This window comes from Chamaea fasciata, unplaced genomic scaffold, assembly GCF_029207755.1.
Source record: "Chamaea fasciata isolate MVZ Bird 193981 ecotype frontalis unplaced genomic scaffold, bChaFas1.0.hap1 SCAF_13, whole genome shotgun sequence".
NCBI lineage: Eukaryota > Metazoa > Chordata > Aves > Passeriformes > Sylviidae > Chamaea > Chamaea fasciata.
This window is the reverse complement of record NW_027094098.1, coordinates 6,539,103-6,563,727: the sequence shown is the minus strand read 5'-3', so window position 1 is coordinate 6,563,727 and position 24,625 is coordinate 6,539,103. Positions and strand designations below refer to the sequence as shown.

General features: G+C 60.4%; 1 protein-coding gene across 2 annotated transcripts; it reads right to left on the bottom strand.

Moving 5' to 3' along the window:
* Positions 1 to 868: 868 nt before the first annotated feature.
* On the bottom strand, positions 869 to 22,654 carry SEMA3F (semaphorin 3F). Of its 2 annotated transcripts, XM_066195308.1 has the most exons (19): positions 22,531 to 22,654; positions 19,395 to 19,558; positions 10,939 to 11,099; positions 10,707 to 10,769; positions 10,165 to 10,284; positions 8,768 to 8,848; positions 6,598 to 6,691; positions 6,162 to 6,281; positions 5,162 to 5,301; positions 4,970 to 5,084; positions 4,713 to 4,782; positions 4,462 to 4,606; positions 4,127 to 4,349; positions 3,202 to 3,290; positions 2,848 to 2,889; positions 2,526 to 2,683; positions 2,378 to 2,445; positions 1,725 to 1,858; positions 869 to 1,646 (listed from the first exon to the last, which is right to left on the bottom strand). In XM_066195308.1, the coding sequence occupies exons 2-19, from the start codon at positions 19,504 to 19,506 to the stop codon at positions 1,236 to 1,238; spliced, it is 2,346 nt and encodes a 781-aa protein (XP_066051405.1). In that variant the 5' UTR covers positions 19,507 to 19,558; positions 22,531 to 22,654; the 3' UTR covers positions 869 to 1,235. The 2 variants fall into 2 exon arrangements, with proteins under 2 accessions (XP_066051405.1, XP_066051406.1); XM_066195309.1 differs by lacking the exon at positions 8,768 to 8,848.
* Positions 22,655 to 24,625: the final 1,971 nt, after the last annotated feature.

Here is a 24,625-nt window from a genome sequence, read left to right as displayed (position 1 = left end):
CCAGCTCCCAGTACCACATTCTGGTGCTCTAGAACTTTCCTCAGTGCCCCCAGTACTTTCCCGTGCTGCCAGTAGTGAGTCTGAGTGCTCCCAGTGCCTCCAGCAACACCCAGTGCTGGTGCCAGCCACCAGCCCAGCATACTCAAACACGCAGCAATGCCACCCACTACTGCCACCTCCCCATACCCCCTGTCCTGCCCCCCAGTGACCCAGTGCTCCCCCAGGGACAGCCCTCTGTGCCCTGGCAGGGCTCAGGGGATTACGTGGTGGGGGCCAGGTCTGTCCCCTACAGAGCACACGCAGGCGCCCGCATCTGTCCCAAAGCCAGTGTTTATTTGGGAGTGCCCCTGGCTGCAGCAGGGGGCATTTACTCAGCCCTGGTCACCCCTGCGTTTCCCATGTACAACTATTTACAACCCTCTACACTCACTGGGGTGCCCCAAGAGGGTGGCTGATGGGCTGGGTGTCCCAAACACCTCTGGGTGCCACTGTCACCAAGCACCAGCAGCTGCTCGAGGTTTTGCACCAGCATGGCCCCTTCTCCTTCCCTTCTCCACCCAGAGACCATGGGGCCAAGCCCCCACTATTGCCTGAACACTTCAGTCCTACCTTGAGGTCCCATCTCACCCCTGCCAAGCCCCCAGAGAGGAGACAGAGCCATGTACCCTCACCCCTCCTCCTCAGCTTGCCTGGTGGTCTACAGCTTTCCCACAGAAACCACTTGCTCCTCCATAACACTGTGGGGAAACTGAGGCACGAAGCTATGATGGCCATGCCCAACTTGCAGTGGGCAGACCTTGTCTGGCACTACCTCCCCCCCCCCTCCCCAGGCTATCATCCCCTCCCACACCAGGACATCCATCCCCCAGCCCGGTGCCATGCCCCAGCTGGGTGGGAGAGTGGCTGTGGTGACCTGTGGTCTCTGCACACCAGGATCTGGGGGTCCTTGGCAGGGGAGAAGACAGTGATGGTGGCTGCAGCCATCTCAGAGATTCCTACCCCTCCCCAGGGGTCCTTGCTCCTTCCTGGGGCTGGGAGGTGGGGATAGCACCACCCCAGTGCCTATGTACAGCCTACAAATAAGTACCACCTCCCGTGGGAGGGGGGAGCGCGTGTGTCTGCGTGTGTGTGTGTGCGTGGATGTATATATATATATATATTTATTTATAGATATTTTTAATATTAAAAGGGGGGAAAAATAGACCACTGTGCTAGCAAAGTCCCTGACGATGGTTTCATGTATGCCCATAGGTCTCTGGCTGGTGATTCCGGCGGTTTCGAGGCTTCTTCTGGTCCTGCTGCTCCTTGGCTTTGAGGCCAGCCAGCGGCTGCGGGGGGCTGGCAGCCGTGTGCCGCCAGTAGCCCTGGCAGTACTGGTCCAGGAGTCCCATTTCGGGCTGGGTGAGGAGCTGCAGCAGGTCCTGGTAGCGGGGAGTGGGGGCACCCGGCAGGCCAGGGGGGGTCTCCGCCTGCACCAGCACAGCGTGAACGGCGCGGCTGCTGAGGACGCGGAGCTGCACCTTGGTCACCGTGTGCTTGAAGTTGTTCTCGGTGGCGGTGCAGGAGTAGAGGCCGCTGTCGCTGAGCTGGAGGGCACGCAGCAGCAAGCCCTGCTCCGTGCGCAGCACCCGGCCCTCCACCCGCAGCTGGGGGGGAGAGGGGGCACAGCTCAGCCGGATGGCACCGGGCACCCCCGGCACCCCCGGGGCAGTGCCCTGCCCTACCTCTTTCCGCCGGTCGCTGTTGTCCTTCTGCAGCAGCCACTTGATGCTGGCCTGGGGCGAGCGGGGCTGGCACTCCAGGAAGGCTGTGCTGCCCTCCACGCCGTACTGCACGGCCTCCACAGTGTTCTTGTTAGCTGCAGGGGGGCCACGGGCAGCCAGGTCACCCCCACCCCACTGACTTCTCCACTGCCCATTCTATCTCCAAGGGTGGATATCCATTCACCCATCCAGCCAGCCAGCCATGCATTTATCCCTCTATCCACCCATTCAAATCTGTTCAATCTCCTCCTCAACATCCATCCATCTTCCATCTCCAGTGTATCCATCTATCCATCCATGTTCATCCTACTCCCCAATGTATCCATCCATCCATCCATCCATCCATCCATCCATCCATCCATCCATCCCATTTACCCAACCATGAACCAACACATTCATCTGCTTGTTCTCATCCTCAATGTATCCACTCATCTATGTTCATCTTCCTCCCTAATACCCACCCATCCACCCACTCATACGTGTATCTTCATACATCCACCCACAAAACCATCAATCCACCAAGCAATCCCCGTGCCCCCAGCTCCAGCCCTGTGCCCTCACTCTCCCCTCCCAGCTGCCCCACGCTGCAAGGCCTCACCCTAGACCCCACTCACCATTGGAGTTGTATCCACGGCACTGCCGGATGGGGTTGCCATGCCGGACGTCCTGCCGCCGGCTCCGCCTGTGGGGAAGTGAGGGGTGAGAGGGGGAGCCTGTGGCTGGGGGGTCCCTCCCTGCCCCTCTCCCTGCCCCACTCTGTACCTCTTGGAGGAGGCAGAGTAGCGGGTGCAGGCGCTGCCATCCCAGGCACAGTACGGATCCCGGGCCAGGCAGCAGTCAGCACAGGCTTCCCCGTACACGTCACAGCGGTGCAGGGCCAGGTGGGTCACGCCTACGGCCGAGGACACATACAGCTGTTGCTGTTGGGGACAAAGAGGACAGGGTTGAGATACTACCTCATCCCTACTGCATTAGGGCCTCTGAGAACCTCCTGTTCCGGTGCTGCAGTGACACTGGGCGATGCCACAGCCGGGCCCAGGACAGGATCTGCCCACCCAGCCCCCTGCCACGTGCTATGACTCACCCTCTTGGAGGAGATGGTCATTGTCTTGATGGGTGCTGGCACCTGGATGAGAGCAGGAATGAAGAACATGGAGGGATAACTGCTTGGACTGATGCTACAGCCCTGAGGGACTGGTGCCTGAGGGCACCTCAGACCCCCCCCACAGGCAGCTGGAGCAGGCAGAGCAGGCAGGGGGAGATATGAGTGGGTAGCAGGCAGGAGGACCAAAGCCTGGAGTCCCTCCAGAGCTGGCCAAGAGGTGGCTGGTGTCCCAAGAGACTGGCTGGTGTCTCAAGGGGCTGGCTGCTGTCCCAAGGGGTAGGTCGGTTGGGTCAAGAACACTCAGCAGAGGGTGGAGGACATGCCAGCTCTTACCTTGAACACTTCAATCTCCTCCAGCATGAGCTCCTCTGTCTCCATGTCATCCCGGGGAAGCACAATCACCTTCTGCACGGTGCCCCGATCTGCAAGACACCATAGTGCCCAGGTGCTCAGTGCTACCCTTGGGCACCCATGCCCTCCCTGTCTGTGAAGGGGGCCCCTGCTGGGGCTGTGGGAAGGAAGGATCCCCCAGGACCATCCCCATCTCTCTCCTGCTGTGGCAGGTAGCTATGTCTGGGGTGGAGTGTGCCAGCTCAGGTAATCACCTGTGTCTAGAGAGTGCCACCAGAGTGCCAGAGAGTGCCCAGAGCAGCATGGGGACATGCACCAGGGCTGGAGACTGACCAGGATGGATCATTGGGGTTCTGGGATGCACATTAAGAGCAGGGGAAGCACTGGCCTGAATGATAGTGCCCCCAGGATGGGCACTGAGATCTGGGAAGTACAGGGCTGGATGTCAGTGCCTCTGGGATGGGCAACTGGGCAGGAAAAGCACAATGCTGGATGATGACGGGCTTAGTACAGGCAATAGGAAGCACACTGGATGGGTGCTAGGGTCAGGAAAGGATATGGCTGGATGATAAGACCTCTGGAACAGGTACCAGGACAGGGGGAAGACTAGGCTGCATGGCAGAATTCCCAGGATGGGAAGTATCATGCTGGATCACTGGCTTCAGGGATAGGAGCTGGGCTAAGAGAAGGATCAGGCAGGACAGTAGGGTCTGAGAGATAGCATCGGGGCAGGGAAAGAGGAGTCTGGAGCCTTGAGGAGGGGCAGGGATCTCAGGGAGGCAGTCTCAGCCCCTCACCCCACTCTAGCGGTGGAGGGCACCGTGCTCTGGCCAGCCCTGGTGGTGCCCGTGCCCTCCGGGGCCGCGCCGGAGCATGCTGCGTTCCCCGCGGTGCGCGGCGTGGGTACCTGTGCCCAGGAAAAGCACCTCATAGCGCCCATCTGCTGCGTCCACCTGGTCCACAGCCACGGTGGTGAAGCGGTAGTTGACGTTGGTGCGGACCACCAGTGGCTGGCGGTGTGTGGGGTACACGGCGTGGTACATCAGCGGGTGCGAGCGCATGAAGTTGATCACTTCGTCAGGGTAGTCCTTGGTCGACTTCATGGACGGGGTGAAGGTCCCCCCAGGGCACTGTGGCACACATCACCAGTGCTTGGTGAGTTGGTACCCGAGCGCAGGTCTGAGGGTGCTGGCTGCCTGGCAGGCACTGGCTCACCTCCCATGGTGCCTGGGGGATACTTACAGTGCCTGGACGGGGGTAGGGCATTTTTCCTGTGTAGGGCATCCACTGGTAGTTGGGTCCTTCCTTGTGGGCAAAGGGCCCGTTGAAGACCATGCGGATGTCAGCCATTGAGTAGACACACACAGCAGAGCCTTTGAAGACTGACCTGGGGAGAAGGACCTGCTGCCACCCTTTGTCATGGTGTTGCCAGGACATCCACCCAGCTGAGACCCCCTCCTGTCCTGCACTGTGCCAGGAGGGTCAGCACTCACCCCGAAGCAGAGAACACAGCGTAGATAACAGGGTTCTTGGTGTCCTGAGTCTGCTGGATGAAGACGTCCTCTTGGGACAGAAAGATGGAGGGGTCACCATAGGGAAGGTGGGCAGAGACACCAGGGTACAGGCAGAGCAGTTACCCATGGAACAGCAAGAGGCAGGGGGGCAGCAGGGGTGTCTCCAGCTCTGCCCAGGGTACCCCCCAAGCCTCCAGGGGTAGAGAAGGCTCCCATCCCTTTCCTCTCACACTCACGGAGCTCATCGAAGTGCGTTTCAATTCCATCGGGGCCCGGCACAGAGCAGACAAGCCGGGCCTTCAGGAAGGTGCTCCACTTGTTCACAAGGCAGCAGTGGCCCCCGTCGTCATTCTGCAACAGTGAAATCCCGGTGCTCAGCCCTGCCCGTCCCCCTGCCCACTTCCCTGCCTGTCCTCTGCTACACCTACCAGGCAGATGCGCCCGATGCGGGAATAGACCCCAGGACTCAGTGGGGCATCAGCTGACTTCTCTCGGAAGAAGAAGTAGAGCTTGTCATCATTCCTCTCGCTGCTGTCAGGGATGAGCTGGGCACGGACAAAGGCTGGGTCTGGAATCACACAGCACAGCATGGCACCATCAGCCCAGTGGCACTCCTGCTCCATGCCATAGCAGGATGCTGAGCCTCCCTCTGGGGTCCCTGGGAGCATTCCTGAGGCCCACAGGTTGAAGAGATACACCAGCTCTACAAGCAAGGTGGTGGGAACCAGTCTTCCCCCCAGGAAGGAACCACACAGCATGGAAGCTTCTCAGGAAGCTTCTCCCTGCCATCCATCAGCCAGTGCCCAGCCTGCGCTGACAGCTCCCCCTCTTCGGGTTACCACCCCGCTGGCTCCCCGGCCCGGCAGGATCCTCCCATCTGCTCTGCTCTGTTTACTCAGCTGCTGCCCCGCAGGCAGGGGTGCTCCAAGCGGGGCAGAATGAACGTTCAGGGTCACAGACTGCAGGCGACACGGTTGACATCTCAGCGCTGCAGAAACCCATGCACTGACACCAGCAGAGCCAGTCCTATCTCTCACCAGTCTGCTCCCACCGCCCAGCAAAGCTCCAGGCATGTCTGTCACTGCCCACACAGCTATCCCTGCTCTTGTGCCTTCACATCCATCCATCCACCCATCCATCCATCATCTATCCGCCATCCATCCATCCATGATCAATTCATCCATCATCCATCCATCCATCATCCAATCATCCATCCATCCATCATCAATTCATCCATCCATCCATTTTCTGTCCATCCATTCACCTGTCAGCTGTCAACCATCCATCCACCCACCCACCCATCCACCTGCCCATCCTGGCTGCTGTCTGTGTTCTGGCAGAAGGATGCAGTACCATATGACGCTCTCGTCTCTGGGGCTGGAGCCATGAGGTCCCCAGGACATGTGGGCCAGCGACCCCTGAACTCACCATTGAGCCAGCGGGAATTGTACTGGTCTGTCCTCATGGCTGTCTGCTTGCCCATGGTGCGGAAGATGGCAGCATCTGTGCCCATGAAGTCGATGTAGACGCCAGCATAAAGCTCTTCATCTGCAGAGGGCAGAGGTCAACCAGGAATCCCCACCTCATACCATCCAACCACCTTCTTCAACTGCCAGCCCCAGACCTGGTTGGGAGCCACCAGGCAACCAAGAACCACTGTGACCATCCCAGAGAGTTCTGAAAGCTGGCACTGGTCTGTAACCACGATCCCCACCTCTGCTGGGCCAGGTGCCTGGCCAGCTGAAGCTGGCAGGGATGGCAAAGCAGGAACTCTGCTCCTGGTGGGGGCAGTTGTTCCATCACACCTGCATATTCCCTCTGCCCAGCACAGGAAGCACTGGCACCAGGGAGCCACAGGACTCACTTATTAATGCAGAGACGGTGTCTACTTTGGGGTCGTAGGAACACTTCCCCTTGCCTGACTCCAGCTTGTCTGGCTCCAGGTAGAAGATATAATCCTGGAGAAGGAAGCAAATAGAGCAGCTGGTTAGACTTTCACCCCTCCATTCAGGTGACAGCTCCCAAAGCCCACCAGGAGAGGCAGCCTCCTCCAGGATGATGCACAACAGCGAGGACAGGTGTGGATGGCCCACACAAGGGGTCTGTCTGCAGGTCTCCTGAGAAGCTGAAGCTCCTGTGAGTGACTCCTCCAAAGATGCTGGGTGCCTCTCCATGCCCTCCACGACTTGGCAACTTGGCTGAACCATCAGGCTGAAGTGGGGCATCCATCCCCCAGGTCCGGGAAAAAGTCTTTTCTGACTGTCTCTTCAATCCAGCTGGCTGTGCTGCACACTGCTGCTTGCCCAGCAAGGTCACACAGTTCCAGCAGCTTCAGCAGGCAGGGTTTGGCCTGCAGCACAGCTCGGCACAGCTCGGCACAGCTCGGCTGCTGGACCCACTGTATTTCTCTTGCCAGGGTTCATTTTCCAGGGCTCTTCTTCACACGGTGAGATGCTGTGTCTGCTCTGTGGGATGTCTCCCTCCCGTCACTTCTGCCTTCCCTGTGACCATCCCTGGCACCATCACACATTCCCAGTCAGGAGTGAGACCCACACTGCCTCTGGAGGCACATTCAAAATCCTCTGCCAGCGCTGGCTGGGGGCACACAGGGACAGGCTGGCCCAGCCAGCCAGGTCACTCCTCACCCTGGCATAGGGAGCACCTTCAGCTGAGATAAAGCAGCAGCACAGAGTATCCATGGGGAGCCTGGTCATGGGGGAGACCTTAAGCAACCGAATCGGGCAGATACCCACTGGCCCTGTACCCTGGCTTTGGCACATGGGTGATGGACATGGTGACAGCCAACAGGGAGGCCATCAGGGTCCTGGTGGAGCCCTGGCTCTGGGAAGAACAAGAGGGGATGAGGGCTGGGAGCTCACCGTGGGCATCTCCCACAGGAGGGTTTGCTCCTCCTGGGGCACCCAGGCCCAGAGATGGGCATGTTTCACCATCCACATCACTGCTCTGCACAGTCTGTGCCACCATCACCATCAAAAACGCCTCTGTCCAACGCTGGCCTCACTCCTGAAGTGGGCAAACACCTCACATGGACAAACTCTCTCTCTCCAGCATAGTCCTGGCACTGGCTCCATCATCTCACCCTCCTGGTCAGGTAACACAGGAGCCATTGTGGGGCTGGTGCTGATCAGCTAACGCACCTTGAAATGCACCAGAGCTGCCAGGAAGCACGTGCTGGCAGCCCCCAGGGAGCCCCTGCTAGGACACACACCCTCTCCCCAGCAGGGAGAGAGGAACTGGGGTGACCTGAGGAGGCTAAAACGGCAATGGCATTTTCCCAGCTGGCACTGGGGAATTGGCAGCAGGAGCTGCCCGCAGTTGGGGAGATGCTCACTGCCAAGCATCAACCTTGGCCCCCGACCACCCGAGGAGCTGGGGGAGCCCCAGGCTGCACTGGGGTGCCCATGTCCCCCATGCTCCCCAGCCCATGCACTGACCCATGTTAGTCCGGAGGGGAGAGGCTCGGGGGTGACACTGTCAGGGGGGCTGCACACTGGGGTGTTCCCAGAAGCTGGGGATTCTGTCACCTCCCTGAGTGCACTTGCCTGCCAGGATGACACAAGCCCCTCTTGCAGCAAGGTGAAGCAGCTTCTCAGTAATGTTTCTGTAGGCCCTACCCAAACACCTCTTCCACATATCACTTCGGCATCCTCCCCTGAATCATCCCAAGCCCTGTGGCTCTGCCGACACATGGCCCCATTTCCAAGGGACACAGCAAGCCTGGAGTCAGGCAAAGTCATGGTGGGTGAAGAGCCACTATCCCTGACAGTGTCCCCCATGGGGGGGATCCTACATGGACTAGGAAGAAGGAGTTAGTGAGAGAAGGAAAGCCAACGCCAGGCCGGTGGCCGGGAGATGCTGTACTGGGAGGGAAGGGGATGGCAGGGATGCCCACAGCACGGGGTGCCCGGCCCAGGGGTCGGAAGCATGCCAGTGGGATGAAGGAGCCCGCGGCTCTGGTGTGCCCCTGTGGACACGTGGGCACGGCTGCGGCGGGCTCCCAGACCGGTTCCCACCTTGCTTTGTGCTGGTCTCGGGCTCAGGGGGCTGTCGGTGGATCTGCTTTCCCGGCCTCCCGGCTGGCTCGGCGGAAACCCCTGGGGAAAAGGAGCAGGGCAGAGAGTTAGCGCCAGCAGGGGAAGGACCCCCCAGGGCAGGGGTGAGCAGGGGACCCCAAGAGCTGGGGTGATGGATGCCCATTGAGCAGCAGCACTGCTGTCCCCCTGGGTTACTTGATGCTCCAGGCTGGGCTGGCCCCCAGCAGGAGCTTCCCCAGGATGGATCCTGCTCTCTCCCACAGAACTGGGATGCCCTAGCATGGGGTAGGAGAGAGTGGAGAGATGGCTGCCCACAGCCAGCCAGGCTGGGCTCACACCCCGGGGCTCAAAAATGGCACCTGCCATCTTGTTCCTCTTGCACTGATGAGCAATGCCTCAGCACCAAAGCTATTAGCATGATGGGGTCACTGCAACACTTCCACACTGCCACTAACTGCTGGACAACTAGTGCTGTCCTTGACTGCACTAGCACCCTAGGTCCTCTTCATATGCTGCCACTTCCCAGTTCAGTCCCAATCCAAACCCAATTTGGAATGGTCTGAGCAGCATCCACCTCTCTCAGTGCCCATGCCAGGCTTGGGGGCTCTGAGGCAGATGGCCGTCCTTCATATCCAACGCCGTGATCCTCCCTCAGTTTGGGCTGGTGACTCCCTCTCAAACTTCAGAAGACACAGCCTGGGACCTGTCACTCCAGCATGGAGGGGACAGACACCTCACAGGGCTTGGGACCCCTGGGATACTCATGCCGCTACTTGCAGAGACTGGCTCCCTCCCAAGGCTGTCCTGAAAATGCACCTCTGTCTGTCACACATCCCGCCTGGTGGCATGCAGCTTTGATGCCACCCTCTCACTGCACGTTGTGGTCCTTGGTGCTGGGTGACATCCATCCGGGGATGTTCCTGACATGGCCACACATGATAGCACAATCCCTGCACCGTTCTCCCTGTGCAGCACCGGTGCTGGCATCCTTGGAATCTACGGTGACAGGCTCAGCAGCCTAGCAGCAAGCGGGAAGCTGGGTTGACATGTCCCTCGTCCCAGCGGAGATCCAGCAGTGGCTGCAGCCAGCAGGGTGGGAGGGCACGTTGTGTGGAAGCCGCCATCAGAGTACAGTCAAGTTCCAGCGTGAAGAGAAGTCCTTGGTCTGTGGAGATGGCTTGGCCCCGCTCAGCAGCACAAGACTGTTAGCCAGGGTCAACTCCAGCCTGCCCTTGCCCACAGCCTTCAGCCCCCAACCTCCCCCACCAGCCAGCAGAGCTGAGCCAAGCATCCACCCCACTGCAGTCCCCTGGTGGCTGTGCCAGCACCGCCGTGCCAGACACCAGCTCAGCAGCCCCATCCCTCCCGCCCCTCACCTGGGCTTTGCGCCCGCGGTTGACGAAGGCACAGATGGGGTTGTAGGCGCCTGTGCCACACACGTAGAGGTGTGTCCGGTTCCAGGGCTGGATCAGACGGATGAAGTTGCCGCACTCTCCCTGGGAAGCAGAGGAGAATGTGTCAACCCAGGCACGGGGGCTATGGATTGCGGTGGGGCCATGTTGGTGCAGGCACGGGATGAAACAGGTCATTGGATGGCATGTGGCATGGGACAGCATGGAGCAGAGGTTGGCATGGGCCACAAGCCAGCAAGCTGGAGGGCCTAGCCCTGGCTCATAGGAAGAAGCAGAATAGGGAGCTTGCCCTCCTACTTGCCCAGAAAGCTCTCCAGGACCTGTCTGGCTGGAACAGAATGGGTGATAGGACACTGCAACACTCTGGAGTGCCACCCCATCTTGACATAGCTGTACATGCTAGGGGATGGCTTTTCCAGAGCAGGATACAGGGACATGAATCCCCCTCCAGTGCCAGGCACCAGCCCCACTCCACTACCAGCAGGGGGTTCATAGTGGTCACTCACATTGCTGTTCTTGCCTGACAGGATGCACTCCTCGATCCTCTGCTGGGATGCAGGCCAATGGATCTGTGGAAACACCAACCCAGGGGTGACCAGGACTCCCACCTGGCCCCACCACTTTCCCACCAGCATCAGTTATGCCCATCGAGCTCTTGCCCTGGCATCCAAAAGGTCCCTAAAGTGCCCAATTACCCCTTTCCACCTGCTGCCCCCCTGCCCTGTGCTGGCAGCTTACGATGAGGGGCTCGCGGTTGATGTCATGGAGGTCCAGCGAGAGGACGTAGTCCTTGCTGCCCACATACATTCGGTCATGGTCCTCGTCCTTCAGCAGGATGCGGTAGTCACTGGAGTTGAGGAGGAAGTTGAAAAAGTGTGCTGTGCCCGTCGCCTTCAGCTCTACAGGGGGAAAGGGGAAGGTGTCAGTACACCAGGGACCCCCGTCTTTGCCGTTCTCATCCCTGAGTCCAAGCCTGGGCCCAGCTGGAGGACATCCCACAAAAAGAGGTGCCCAGTTTCCACTCCATGAGCACCATGATACTGCCACCTCTGTGCAGGACATGGGACAATGACAGAGATGCTCACGGCCAGTTGGGACAACCAACAGTGGCCAGAAGAGAAATCATCAGAACCTGGGCTCAGGAGATCCAGCACCCCACAGCAGGGAGTGGAGGCTGCCATTGAGATGGGGCAGGAGGCCTGCCTCTCTGCCACCCCAGCCTAGAGGCCACAGCTCCTAAAACTTCCAGCATCATTGCCCTCCTGCACTGTGACTCCATGTTCCAGCCAAGACTCTGGCTGCTAGGGTGGGAGAGCTGGGACCCCAAGGAACCAGCTCCAGGGGAGGTGATGAGCCTCTCCTCCGCCCTTGCACACCCCATCCCCCCTTGGAAAGTTATTTTTAGCCTAAGTGTGGGAGCAAGGAGTGAAAGAGGATAATGAGGGTCATGAATATTCACAAGTGCAATGAGGCAGCCAGATGGAAGGCAGAAGTGCTGCAGATGATGTGGGCCAGTGCCAAGAACCACGCAGCAGGGACCAGGGCACGAGTAAAGCAGAGCACCCTGCCCCAACAGGATACAATCTGCCCTGGAGGCTGCCTCTTTAGAGATGCCACTCTTTGGAGGTGCCACTCCCCTTGGAGATGTCACCCCCTTTGGATACCACCCCCAAATATATCAGATGTCACCTCCATGGGATGACATCTGCCCTGGATGCCATCCCTTTGGATACTACTCCAAGCCATCAGATGCCATCCCTATGGGACATTATCTTCCTCATATGTTTCCTTTTGGAGGTGCTGCTCTCTTAGGATGCTGTCAACAGCCATTGGATGCCACCTCCATGTGATGCCATCAGCCTCTGAAGCCAACCCTTTTGGAGATGCCACTCTTTCAAAGGGTGTCACCCTCTTTGGATGCCACAAGCAACCATCAGATGCCATCCTCAGCCATTGGTTGTCACCCTCATGGGATGCCATCTGCCCCAGATGCCATACCCTTCGGCATTGTCACCCTCTTTGGATGCCACCGGATGCCAAATCCATGATACACCGATCCAATGAGCACCCTCACCTCCATGCAGAGGGGTGCCTTGGGCAGGCCCTGGGAGCAGCTCTGGGGACTCCCTTCCTGGGGAGGAGTGGAGCAGGGTCGCACAGGTCAGCGTCAGGAAGCGTCACACCGGCTTCCAGGCAGTGCCGGGCAGGGCTCCAGCAGCCAGCTTCCCTTCCCACTGGGAGGCCAAGTGCCTGCAGATCTCCCTGCCCTCCCGGCTGCACAAGGGACTGGAATGTCCCACAGGTGCCCCCAGGGTCCCTTCCCAGGCAGGGCAGCCCCTCTGTCCCACAGCTGGCAGCACTGCTCCCCTGCACAGACGCTGGCCCTGCTCAGCCGTGGCAGTGAGGCCAGTGCACACACACAGTGTGGGAACACGTTGGAGCCGGCTGCGGGAAACGGAGTCATGGGATGTGACAGGAACCTCCCCCAGCTCGGGGGCCTGCCTGTCTGCCAGGGCTGGATGAACAGGACGAGCTCCGTGGGCATGTGCAGGGCCTGGAATTTGGGCTGCAGGCAAGAGGGCCATGGCAGAGGTGCAGTGGAACAGTGCCAAGGATGGGGGGCCAGGGAGCCACTCACCCACCCACCCACAGCAGGCTCCTCCTCCTGCCTGGCCCATCTGGGCTCCAGATGCTCCCTGTTGCTGGTGCTGGCTCACATGCCACCCATGGCGTCCCCAGCCTGTCCTGTAGCAGTCCCTGACTGTGCCATGGCACACTGGGTCTGGTCACTGCCTGTCCTATGTCCTGAAGCTGCCCCGCTGGCCCATACACTGTGTGTGTACAGGTGTGTGTCCCACATTGTGTGTGTGCTGGTGCTTCCCTCAGTGCGATGCTGGTGTTGGTGGGGACCAGAGCTCTGTAGCCAGGAAAGCACAGGGTGGCTCTGGCAGTGAGTGACACAGGCAGAGCAGAAGAGCTTGTCTCCAGCTGCCAAAGATGGAACTGCATGCCCAGGTTTCCCACTCAGGACACAGACACCTGCAGCAGACAGACAGGGATGGCAATTAAACTGGACAGGAGCCCCCATGCCAGGACAGCCCCTCATTTGCCATCCCTGCCCAGCCTGAGGATGCCAGCACCAACAGACCCAGGATCCTGGAACGCCAGGACACTTGGTGGTGGAGGACTCCACGCCAGTGACAGTCCCAAATATCCCACATATATTAGGATGGGCGTCTCCAGGGCTTGGCAGGGGACAGGGCGAGTAGCACAAAGGGCCTTGGCCCCCCCACCGGGGGCTCCGTTCAACCCCCCACGGCCCAGCGATCAGAGGGGGCACTCCCAAAGCAGGGCGGTGACGGACCCGCTGCCCCGTGACGGCCTCTCCAAAGACGATGGCAGGGCGGGCAAGACCCTGCCACAACCTCTGACCTCCCAAACCTCCACCGCACCGCCTAATCCCCCAGAGTCACTGTGTCCCCAAGCCCGCCCCCAGCAGCCATGGGGTGCCCCTGGGGATGGAGTGGGGCAGAGGCCCCGGCCGGGCTGGAGAAGCCGTCTCATTAGCCGATGCGCCCCAACGAGCATATTCCCTCCTGCTTCGCCATTGCCAATCCCGGCACCGGCAGAGCTTCTCCGGCTGGCCGGGAGCCTAATCCTATTTTAATTGCCGAGCACCGGAGCCAGGAGCCGCTCGGCATCACAGTCAGGGTGGCCTCCCCGGGGACCGTCCCCTTACAGCATTCCGCGGAGTCCCTACCGAGCCCCCCGGGACTCGCCTGCCCGGAATCGTTTCGTGTCCTTGGGCGTTGAGCTGTAATTACCCTGCGCCCTCCAGTGATGCCGGCGGCCAGGAGCCCGAGGGCTGGCAACAAGGTGCGATGCGATGCTCTGCCAGCGGCACCACCACCCGACTGCATGCTCTGCAAAGCCAAATTCCCCTGCAATGCCAATTTCGGGCTGCATTCCCAGCTCCAGCAGCTGTCCACCATTGCTGGCTGTCACCACTGGCCCCCATCGAGCAGGGGTGAGTGGTCCCTATCCATCACCGATCTCCAAAGCTAAAGGGAGATTTTGGGGTTCTCGATAAACCGAGCACCCCGAGGGACTCCTCACCCCACCCCAGCCCCATCAAATCCTCCCCCCCACCCCCCCCAAATATCACCAGGACACCAGCATGAAGAGTTAACACCGTTACGACCCGAGCGGGTCACCTCCCCAGGTGCATCATCACTGCATTCCCCAAAACCAATTACAGGCGCTCTCACCTAATTAGATTCTAATTATGGGCTTGTAGCGCATTCAACATAATTAGCATGTAAATTACACGGCGTGTTTATATTCAATAACCGCACTCCCGCCTCCCCTAACCCACCCCCCCACCCCCCCCCCCCGTCAACTCCCCCTCCCGGCTGGCGGAGCCAGCGCCTTTCGGGAGCCTTTTCTTTGCATGGGGAAGAATGAATTCACTTTAAATGCCGATGGAGAAGCCCAGCACTGATCCCAAGGGAGCCTGGCACAGCAGGGATAAATCCCATCTCCATCCTGCAGCGTTTTATCCCACAAATTTAGAAGCGTGCCCCAAATTTTGATTATGTTCCCTGCTAAATTTTTTCCCTACTTGAAATTTGAGATGCAGCTTTCTGGGTACGCATCAGAGGGGAAGGATGGGGAGCAATGCCGGGAGAGGGATAGGGGGCTGGATGTGTCCCCTCTCGTGGTTTAAGCATTTGTTGTTATTGGGGCTGATCAAAGAGCTGGGTGGGTCGTCCGATGAAAGCAGAATTGCTTATTTGTTTGAGCGTCACTCCGCTACCCCTTGATGGGTTATTTATGATGTAATTAAGCTAATTACATATAATAAGAGAGTTTCCGTGGCCCCCAGCCAAACTCTTTTCCCATTTAACCGATTCACAGGTGGGAGGAAACCGAAGCTGCCTTGCAGGGGCTTGGGAGATGAAATGACTCCCGTTCCCGCTTGCTGCCTTCCACCCTCGATCATCTCCAGCCCCCCTGGAGCATCGCCCCGTGCCGGCACCCGCGGCAGAGGACAGGTGCTGCAGCCGCCCGGGTCAAACCCCTCGGGATGAAAGAGGTGCCGGCCGGGTGCTCCCTGCAGCCATCGCAGCCCGGCCGGTTGGGCGCAAGCCAAAAAACAATTAAAAAAAAAAAAAGCAAAAAAAAAAGCAAAACCCACATTTTTTCAGCAGAAACCGCTGATTCATTCTCGGGCCAGCCTGCTCCAAACGCTGGTGCGTGGATGTTCCCCAACGAGCAGCAGTGGCAGGGGGCACCCTGTCCCCACCGAGCATCACTCTGCAGTGGTAACCAGGCTCTTGGCTGGGTCAGGGGATGCTCCAGCAGCATGAAATCCCCTCCAGGAAAGAGCCTGGTTTCCGAAAAAAAGATTTTAATCACCCCAAAAGCAAAGTGCTGAGCTGAGGTGCCCCAACCCACTGCTCTTTGAGCTTCTTTGTTTAATGTTTGGACATTATTTCTTTCCGCAGCCCCTGAGGGGAGGGCACGGTGCCGGGTGGAAACTGCGGCTGCTCCAGGCCCTTTGCTCTGTGCCCAAGCAGCACTGGAGTGGGGAGAACATCCATGCCAGGACCCCAGGAAAGGCCACGCTGTTCCATAAGGAGCATTGTTAATTTAAGGGATAACTAGCTTATTAGATATAGGCTTGGGGAGGCTGAAATTGCACAGGGTTTTTTTGGCGGGGGAGGGTTTAAGGAGCTTATGGAGCTTCGCAGCCGGAGCCAGGGAGCTCAGCCCCAGCAGCAGCCGGTCCCAGCGGGTGGAGTGGCCCTGCCGCAGCCCCCCACTGTCCCAGCCAAGGAAATCCTCTTAGGGGTCACAGGGTTCAGCCCCATGTCCCCGCCCCATCGGGCACGGGAAAGGGGACTGTGGCATCCCCCTGACGTTTACAGGGTCTGAGGAGCAGCATGGGGCACGCACACCAGGGTGGGGGCCCACAGTGCCAGTGTTCCCAGCACATTCCCAGCACTGGCTGTCCCTAAGCCCTTGGCCCTGCTCGCACCCCCTTGTTTATCCTGTCCTGCTGTCACCAAGCAGTGCCCACAGCTGCAGCAGCTTAGGAGGGCGCCTGGGTGGCCCCCAGGACATGGTCCCCTGTCCGGGCTCCTCTCCAGCCATCTGCCACCCCCTGGCCCGGATCAAGTGCACTGGTATCTCCTGGCCACCGGCAGAGATGCCAGTGGGGTGGGAGGGGAAACTGAGGCACGAGGCAGGCAGGAGCGAGGCCACAGATCTGGCAGTGGAGCCCAGATGAGACTCCATGCTCAATTCATTCTTTTTGAAGTCCTTTTTTTCCCCCCGCAGGAACTGCCCTGCCTCTCACCCTGCCCCTCCCAGCCAGGGCTGCCCCCAGCTGGACCTCCGCCATAGCTTTTCTGAGAGGTGCCAGCAGGGTTGTTCCCCTCACTGCAGGGAGCGGCTCCTGTTTGGAAGCCCCACGGAGAGCCCTGACCTCGAGGGCTTCCCGCCGTGATGCGGGGCAAGAGCCCACCCTTCCTTCCCCCATGCTTTTCCCACGCTGGACAGGCAGCAGGACATGGAGGGATGAATCACCATCATCATCATCATCACCTCCTGCATCCTCGTGGGGCATGGGCCAGCCTCTCTGGTGCCCGAGCCCCTGGTCCGGAGGAAGGCCCAGAGCAGAGGGGGCCGCAGGATGTGTACAGCAGTGTGGGGAGTGAGTGAATTGTTAGCACAGAGATGATTAAAAATATCCACCCTATTTCTGGCCAGCACTGGGCTGGGATCTGGGAAGAGCTGTTGGCAAAAGGGAGCTGTGCCGGAGCCGCTCCCAGCACTGTTCTTTCCATGCTGGTCACTTTCCTCCTGCCGACACACGGACAGGAAAGCCTTGAGAGGAGGACACACGTAAAGAGACCACAGGGGTGACGGGATGGGGGGAGGACTGACCCTGCCCAGCCCATCACCCTGCACCAGGACACAGGAGCTCAGTTCCCACCCCTTTCCTATCACTTCAGTATTTTAGAGATGTATTTTTTTTTATCGCACTCAGAGACGCCGGGGCTCCGTGGAGGATGACGCAGGCCCCGGGGAGCTGCAACAAACCTCTGGCGCACGATAACAAGCAAAGGCAAACAAACCCAGAGACGCTCCCGCAGCTGGCAGGGCTCCAGGCAGCGCGGCCGCCCAGGCAAGGCGCCAGGGGACACACTTGGGGACATGGTGGCTCCTTCCCCAGCACCCTGGCCACATGGCCCCCTTGATCCCACCCTGGCATTGGGATGCTTTAGCCCTCTGGATGCTGGGGAAGAGACCCACACCCCTACCCCAGAAACTGTGACTGCACAAACGGCCACCTGGTCCCCTGGGGCACCACAGCCCTCCCTGACAGCAGAGCCCAGCCAAACTCACCACACCAATGTCCACAGCCCAGACCCATCACACCCAGCCCCACTGTTCTGCAGCTGCACTGGGAGATTTGGGGCTGGGCATTTGGGTATCATCCCTGCCTCTCCAGGCAAGAGAAGAGGCTGGACCATCCACAAAGTGCCACTGTCACACTATCATGTCAATATCTCATGATTGTATGGCTTGAGGGAGGCTGCACACAGAAGATGAACTCAGGCAGCTGCTCATCAGCACTTTGGTGTGTAGCTTCCAGCTGGCCCTTGAGGAAGACCCTAGGAAAACTTCACCACTGCCACCCTTGTCAGAATACAGGCAAAAAAGAGATGAGTGGCACCCCTTCCCAACCCCTATGTGCTTGGATCTAGGACACCGCTGGCATTTCTTCTCCGTGTGCCAGTGCAAATCAGCCCTTCTCCCACCACAAATCCCTCCTCTAGGCAGCAAGGGCAGGGGGAGCCTGGCTTCTGGCAGGAGGGAGAAGGACTGGAGAACCTGAGCACAGCCAGGAACCATTGCCCCAGCCAGCTGGGGCCAAAAAAACCAACCCCAAACCAGCCCCTAAAAAAACCTGTGGCACAGTAAGCTTTACCATGCTTATCCAGAACTAATGTCACTCCTGGAGTACACAGTAGTGGTGGGTACCAGGTCCAGCTGGGACTTTGCTGGAGCCTCCCCTCCCCACAGCTGTGAGGAAGAGGTGTTTTAAGCCAAGGTGGGGAAGCATCTGCACAGAAGCTAAAGTGTCCCAGCAGCCCCCAAAACCCTCCAAAAAGGCTATTTGGAGAGGAAAGTGGCGCTTGCCTCTGGGGAGGAACTTGCTCACTGCTTTCCAGCCTGGACTTGTCCCCAGACTCTTCATACCAGCCATTTTTTCTGTCAAGACCAGCCTGTAACACCCATGGCTATTGCTGCTTCACTGCGTTTGCTGTCAGCAGCCCTGGCCCCTCCTGCCTGGCTCTGCTGTGCTCACCATCACTTCTGCCACCACATCCTCAGGCCCACAGGTTCAGTAGGCGACCAGAGGGCAAAGGCACAGTGGGACAGCAAAGGAGGAGCACAGGCAGCACAGCCCCAGCTCTCCCACAGACCCCAAGGGGAGGCAGACGTGAGACTCCTTGTGTCTGTCACCTCCTGACACACATCCAAGCAGGCAAGCCCCCGGCAGGAACAATTTCCGTTCCACTTTTCAAGGTTTGCAACCCTGGGACCTGTCTCATCAGCCCCAGCCTGCCCTGCTCAGCAACCTCAGAACAGCAGCTCAAGACAAACCCCTCCACCAATGTGCACCCCAAAGCTGACCCAGGGGTGCCCCCACAGCTCCCAGAGTGGCTGGGTGGGCTAAGCAGCCCCGGTACGAAAGGGTTAAGCCCCTTCCCCCCACCCAGCACCCTCCCCTCCTGCCTCTCCCGGCTCCCTGCCAGCTCCCAGGCGTTAATACCAGCTGGGGGGGTCAGGGCGGCGTCAAGCTGCTGTCTGGAATCGGGGTGCTGCCGGGGGCTTCCCACACCTCAGCACCCAGCTTTGCCAGATGGAGGGAGCCACCCACCCACAACAGGAAGCGTACTGGGGGGACTAGGCAGGCTACCAGCCCCCCAAGGCAGCGTGTGCTGGTGCAGATTGGGCGCTCAGCCACACTTGAATATGGATCCCCATGGAGATTTCTGAGGGTGCAGATTGCTGCTGCCCCCCGAGAGAGGAGGAGAAGGACTGTGTACTGGGGTGCCCATGGTTTCTTCCATCTTGGAGTCCCACCCTGACCCCCACTCCAACAACCAGACTCTTACCTTTGAAGGAGAGCTGGACCCTGGGGGTAGCGAAGCCGTGGTCCTTGGGATGGGCAGCCCGCCAGCCCAGAGTCAGCAGGGTGGCCCAGAGGAGGACACCGACCACGGGCATGGTGGGCACGCGCCTGGGCGCCGAGATCGAGGGGAGTCTGGGGGAGCCGAGCCTGCCAAGGAGGGCACACGTGGGAGGGATGTCAGTTCACTGCACCCACCACTCCCCTGAGGGGTACAAGCCCCACATCCCGCTCTCCATCACCCGCTGGCACGCAGCATCCTCCGGGGAGGACTGGAAGCCAGCCCCGGGAGGCTGAACTCCGCTCTGCAGACTGGGGGGCGGGGGCCACAAATCGGGGTCCACAGCCTTACCTCCCTGGTGAGCACACAGGGCGAGGCAAGCGCAGCGAGAGCCGTTGCAGCACCCTCCTCCAACCCGGCTGGCAAGCCTTGGCCAGGTGAGGAGCATCCCTCCATCCCTCCTCACACCCCCACTCAGCTGCAGCATCCCCAGCCCCCCACTGGGCTGTCTTCCCCTGCCCTGGCACCCAAAGGGGTCCCACTCCCTGCCCTTGCCTCCCCACCTCTCCTCCCAGCCCCCAGCAAAGCCACAGCAAGCAGAGCTGGGATCAAATCTTTCCAACATGAAGGAAATCTGGACTTCATTATTCCAAGAACGTACAAAAAAAAAAAAAAAAAAAAAAAAAGGATTTTTTTTTTTCATAAATAAAAGAGGAAGAAAAAGAAGAGGGAAAGAAAAAAAGCCCTGCCTGTGTGCCAGGCAGCTGGACTCCCTGGGGCTCCGGCACTGAGCGGAGTCCGCCAAGCTGCCTCCAGCAAGCCACACACGCACCCCGGCACGGCACGGTGCACAGTGCCCCCCTCCCACCCCACTGACCCTCCTGGACACGCCATCCCCTGGGTCAGGCCCCTCTCCCAAGGCAGCACCCTCCTGGGGGTCTCCAGGGCACTCTAGGCAGGATTTGGGAGGAGGCTCACAGTGGGAAGCCCCTCATGTCCCCAGGGAGCTCCATGCCTGGGTGGGATGCACTGTGCCACGGTATCCGGGTGGGCTCGGGCACGTGGGGAGTGTCCAGCCAGCCCAGGCAAAGGGGGTCAGCTCTGTGGGAATAGGGGTCCCCACCATGACACCCCCATGAAGCCATGCCCTCCAGGGCTCTGCCAGCTTCCACCACACAGCCCCAGAGGGGACAGGCACACCCAAAGAAGCTGGACGGATGGCTGGGAACCATTTGAGGCACCCCAGAAAGAGATGCTGAGCTGTAAGGGGTGCAATCCCACACCCCACCTGGGTGGTCTGGCTGGCCTCTCCTGCAGTGCACAGCACCCACACCACCAGCCCCAGCCCCAAGCAGGGCAAGGGCAGCAGCACGGCCACCAGCAGCAGGGCAAGACACCGAGTGTGGTGGCACTGCTGTTCCCTGGGGCTGCGTAATTTTTTTCTCCTTCTTGCCTTTGGGGTCAGTAAATATTTCAATTTGCTCCTCTGCCCCTGAGCACACCCAGCTCTGCTCCATTGTACTGGTATTCGGTCCCTTTTCAGGCTGCCTTCCCCCTTCTCCCACCCATTCCCAGGCTCTGCCTTTCCCATCAGCGCCAGGCCGGGACAGCCTGCACCCCCAATTCCTCCACCAGCCAAAACTCCAGTTGGTTGCAGTTAAATAACCCCCCTCCATCCAAACCTCCCCCCCTCTCCCCGGCAGCTTTAGGAAATAATTCTGGCAAATCCTACTATTGCATTTGGATGGAGCGGCGTACGCGTCAGAGACAGGGAGCGAGATGGCAAACAAAGGAAAAGAGGGAGAGGAGGGGAACGCAGCAAGCGCAGGGCGAGGAGAGGGGAAAGGGCCGGCGGTGAGTGGGGGGCACCTAGACCTGGCTGGGAAAGGCAAATTCCAAGGAAGCAAAACGGGAAACGGGCCACTGGAGTGCACCTTGGCCAGGAAATCTCCATTTCCAGGGTCATCTGCACTCCGGGGAAACTGAGAACTCCAGGGGAGAGCGGCCACATTCCTGCCCTCCAGCCCCCGGGCCGTCTGGGCTTGGAGGGGTTTTTTAGCAATTAAAGTTTGGCCATTGCTTGTGCTGCCGCAGGAAGATCAAAATCCCACTCGGCTTTATCCCCCCTTCCCCAGGCTGGTCAACCCAGCGCCGGTGAGCCCAAGTAATTAGGCAAAGGTTTTCTCCTCTGGAACAGGGGCTCCTTTTGGGGATCGAACCCCCAAAGAGGGCTGAGGGGACGCCTCGGGAGTACCCCGGGGGGCTCGGGGGTAGGGCTGCCTGCACGCCTGCTCCCCGTGGCCTCGGGAGAGAGCAGGAAACATTTTGGGAGGGAAAAGCAATAGAGGCAGGATAGGCAGTGGGAGGGGAGCCTGGCCCACCTCCGGCCACGGCGCGCGATGCCATCAGTGGGAAGGGAGGGAAAATAGGGGGAAAAAAAATAACATAACATAATACAATAACGCAAAATGTCCAGCGCGGCCCCGCGCACCCGGTAAATAACTTTGCACAACTTTGCGCTCTGGAACGCCTGGCCTGTCCCCAGGGAGCGCCGGCTGTCCCCTGCGCCCCCCGCCCGGGCGCCCTTCGCGCAGCCCCGGCCCGCCGGGGCGCGGGGTCCTGCCGGGGCTCGGCGTCCCATCGGGGTTCGGCGTCCCACCGGGGCGGGCTCCGGCAGCCTGCTCCAGGGTGCCGGGCGTTCTCCGGCGTGTGTGCGTCCCCCGGCACCCGCTCGGCGACGAGCCCTACCGCAACCCCCATGCCTCGGGAGCTCCCCACCAGCCCCCGGCCCCTGCGACAGCCCTCCCGCCCCGAGCGGGACCGGGGCGCGCCTGCCCAGCCGCGGCTCCCGGGAGCAGGGGGACCGGCAGGGTCCCCCCGCCTCGGTAAAACCCCGCTGCGAGGCGGGGAGCGGGGGTCCCCCAACGCACCCGGTGCCGCCACCAGCTCGGGGATGGGGTCCCAGCACCGCGCCGCCGGCACCAGCCCAAGCCCCACCTGCCCAGTTCACCGGCAAGTTGCAGCGCGGGGGACCCACACGCGCGAGTTCCGAGCGGCGGAAAGTTTTCCCGGGGCGCCCCCCGCGCCGGGCATCCGCTCCGCCGCCCGCCGCCGCTCTTACCTCCGCGGGGGTCCCGGCGGCAGCCGGGCGGTGAGGAGGGCGGCGGGGCTCAGCGCCGCGCCGGGGTCCCGCGGCCCCCCGCCATCTCTCGGCCGCGACTGCAGCCGCGGCCCCGGCCCGTGAGCGCCGGGCGGGGCGGGGCGGGCACCGGGCGGGGCCCGGCCCCCACTGGGCCCCGTTGCGGGCCCGCCGCGGGGGGCGTCGTTTGCATAGCCACGCCCCGGCCACGCCCACCGCCCCGGGCCGCAGGTTCGAGCCCTGGCACCGCCCCCGCCGCTCACCTCCTGCTCCGGCCCTTTGTTGCGGGGTGCAGGCGGTGCCCCGCCAAGCCCTGCCGGCCCGCCGGTGGCTCACCGCACCTCCGCAGCCCACCACCCTCCCGCCGGTCCTGGGAAGGAGGCGGATAAATAAGTGCCGTCCCTTCTTTGTCTGCCGCGGCGGGGGGCGGCCCGGGGCGGCGGGGTCTGCGGGGAGCCGAGCCCCGGCGAGTCGGCGGCTTTGTGAGGGCTCCGGCTCCGCTGAGAAACCGAAACCGTCTCCCAGACACGGCATCTCTAAATGCTGGGAGAGGGGCGCCGTCCTTGCTCATTCTGCTGCCCCACCCCGGGTACCCGCACTGGCGATCCCCGGCCTTCAGCCCAGGGCAGGCAGGGGACCCCCGCCCGCTCTGGTTGCTCAGCATCCCGCGACCCTGAGGTCTGTTGGCACCTGCGTGATCCCAGCTCAGTACCTGTGCCCTGGCATCCAGGATCTGCTGGTTCCTGGGTATTCCTTCCTGGGACCATTCTCCCCCTGCACCGGGTGATCCCTGCCCAGCACCGCCCCCCTGCACACACAAGGCAATGGCTGGTAGGTGCTGTGCAACTGAGCTCCCTAGCTCTGCTGTGGTCCTTCCTGCCTGAAGGGGACACCTTGGAGTCCCCCAAATGCCAGGCCCTTGTCTCAGTTCCCCTGCTCTGTTTCTGCCAAGCTGGCGGCTTCTGCCAGAGCCTCCTCACCCAGATATGGGTACAATCCCCTGCAAGCAGCACAGGGATTGGCCCCATGCCCCCCAGTCCCAACAGTACCTTCCCCCTTGGCCTCAGAGGTCCCATCCAGAGGTTTGCAGCCTCTCCTTCTGCTTACCTGCTCCCAAATGGGGTAATGAGGCGTTAAGGATGCTGAAAAACCACAACAATGGGTGCTGAAGTGGAAGGTGCCCTGATCTAAGACCCAACATTTCCTCTGAGCCAGTCTTCTTGGATAGAAGCGGGGCAGGGGAAGCCAAGGCATCCCAACACAAGGACCAGGGAATGGAGAGCAGTAACCACCCACAAGCAGACATTGCTGCTGGAAAAATTCCTCTCCTGAGCACAGATCCCTACACTATCCCAGTACCCCTCCATTCCCCTAATTACCCCACAGGAAGGGGGGGAAGTTCGCAGGGCAGGTTTTCCACCCAGGCACTGCTGGTGCTTGAGAAGGGGGCAGAGAGGGTGTCTGCTCCCAGCCCCACTCTGATCTGCCCCCTGCTGCCTCTTCTTTTTCCAGGGATGGCTCCACAGAAATAAGCTGGCGCCGTCCTCCACCCTCACACATCTCCTCTGTCTTCCTCTGAAAAATGAGGAGTTTGTCGCCGGATTCTCATCACCAGCCACTCTGTGTGCGGGAGGGCAGCAGCAATGGCCTCAGTCAGCAGCACAAATAAATGGCCCGAAACACGATACGCGGGAGCTCCCTGGGATAAAAGAATTTCTAAGGAGAGGTTTTATTTTCCCTTTGGAGCCCCAGTCTCTCGTGATCTGGTCCAAACACAAAGGCTGTCCTGAATTTCCAGTCTCACTTTCTCTCCTGGCAGCTGGTGAGCTGGGTGATGCTCTGGGGCACCTTGTCCCCTGTGCCAGCACCTCAGCACAGGCAGGTCACCTGGCCCCCCCAGGCACCCCAGGGCCACTGGGCTCCGGTGCAGCCTCCGGTTTCAGTTCTGTGGGTGGTGACACACATTTGGCAGCGAATTAAAGTGGGGCAGCCACAGCCAGAGGCTGCTCTCATCCCCCTTCCACTACCTTCCTGACGCTGGGGGGGCTGTGGGGGCTCCCTTAAGCTGCACTGGGGC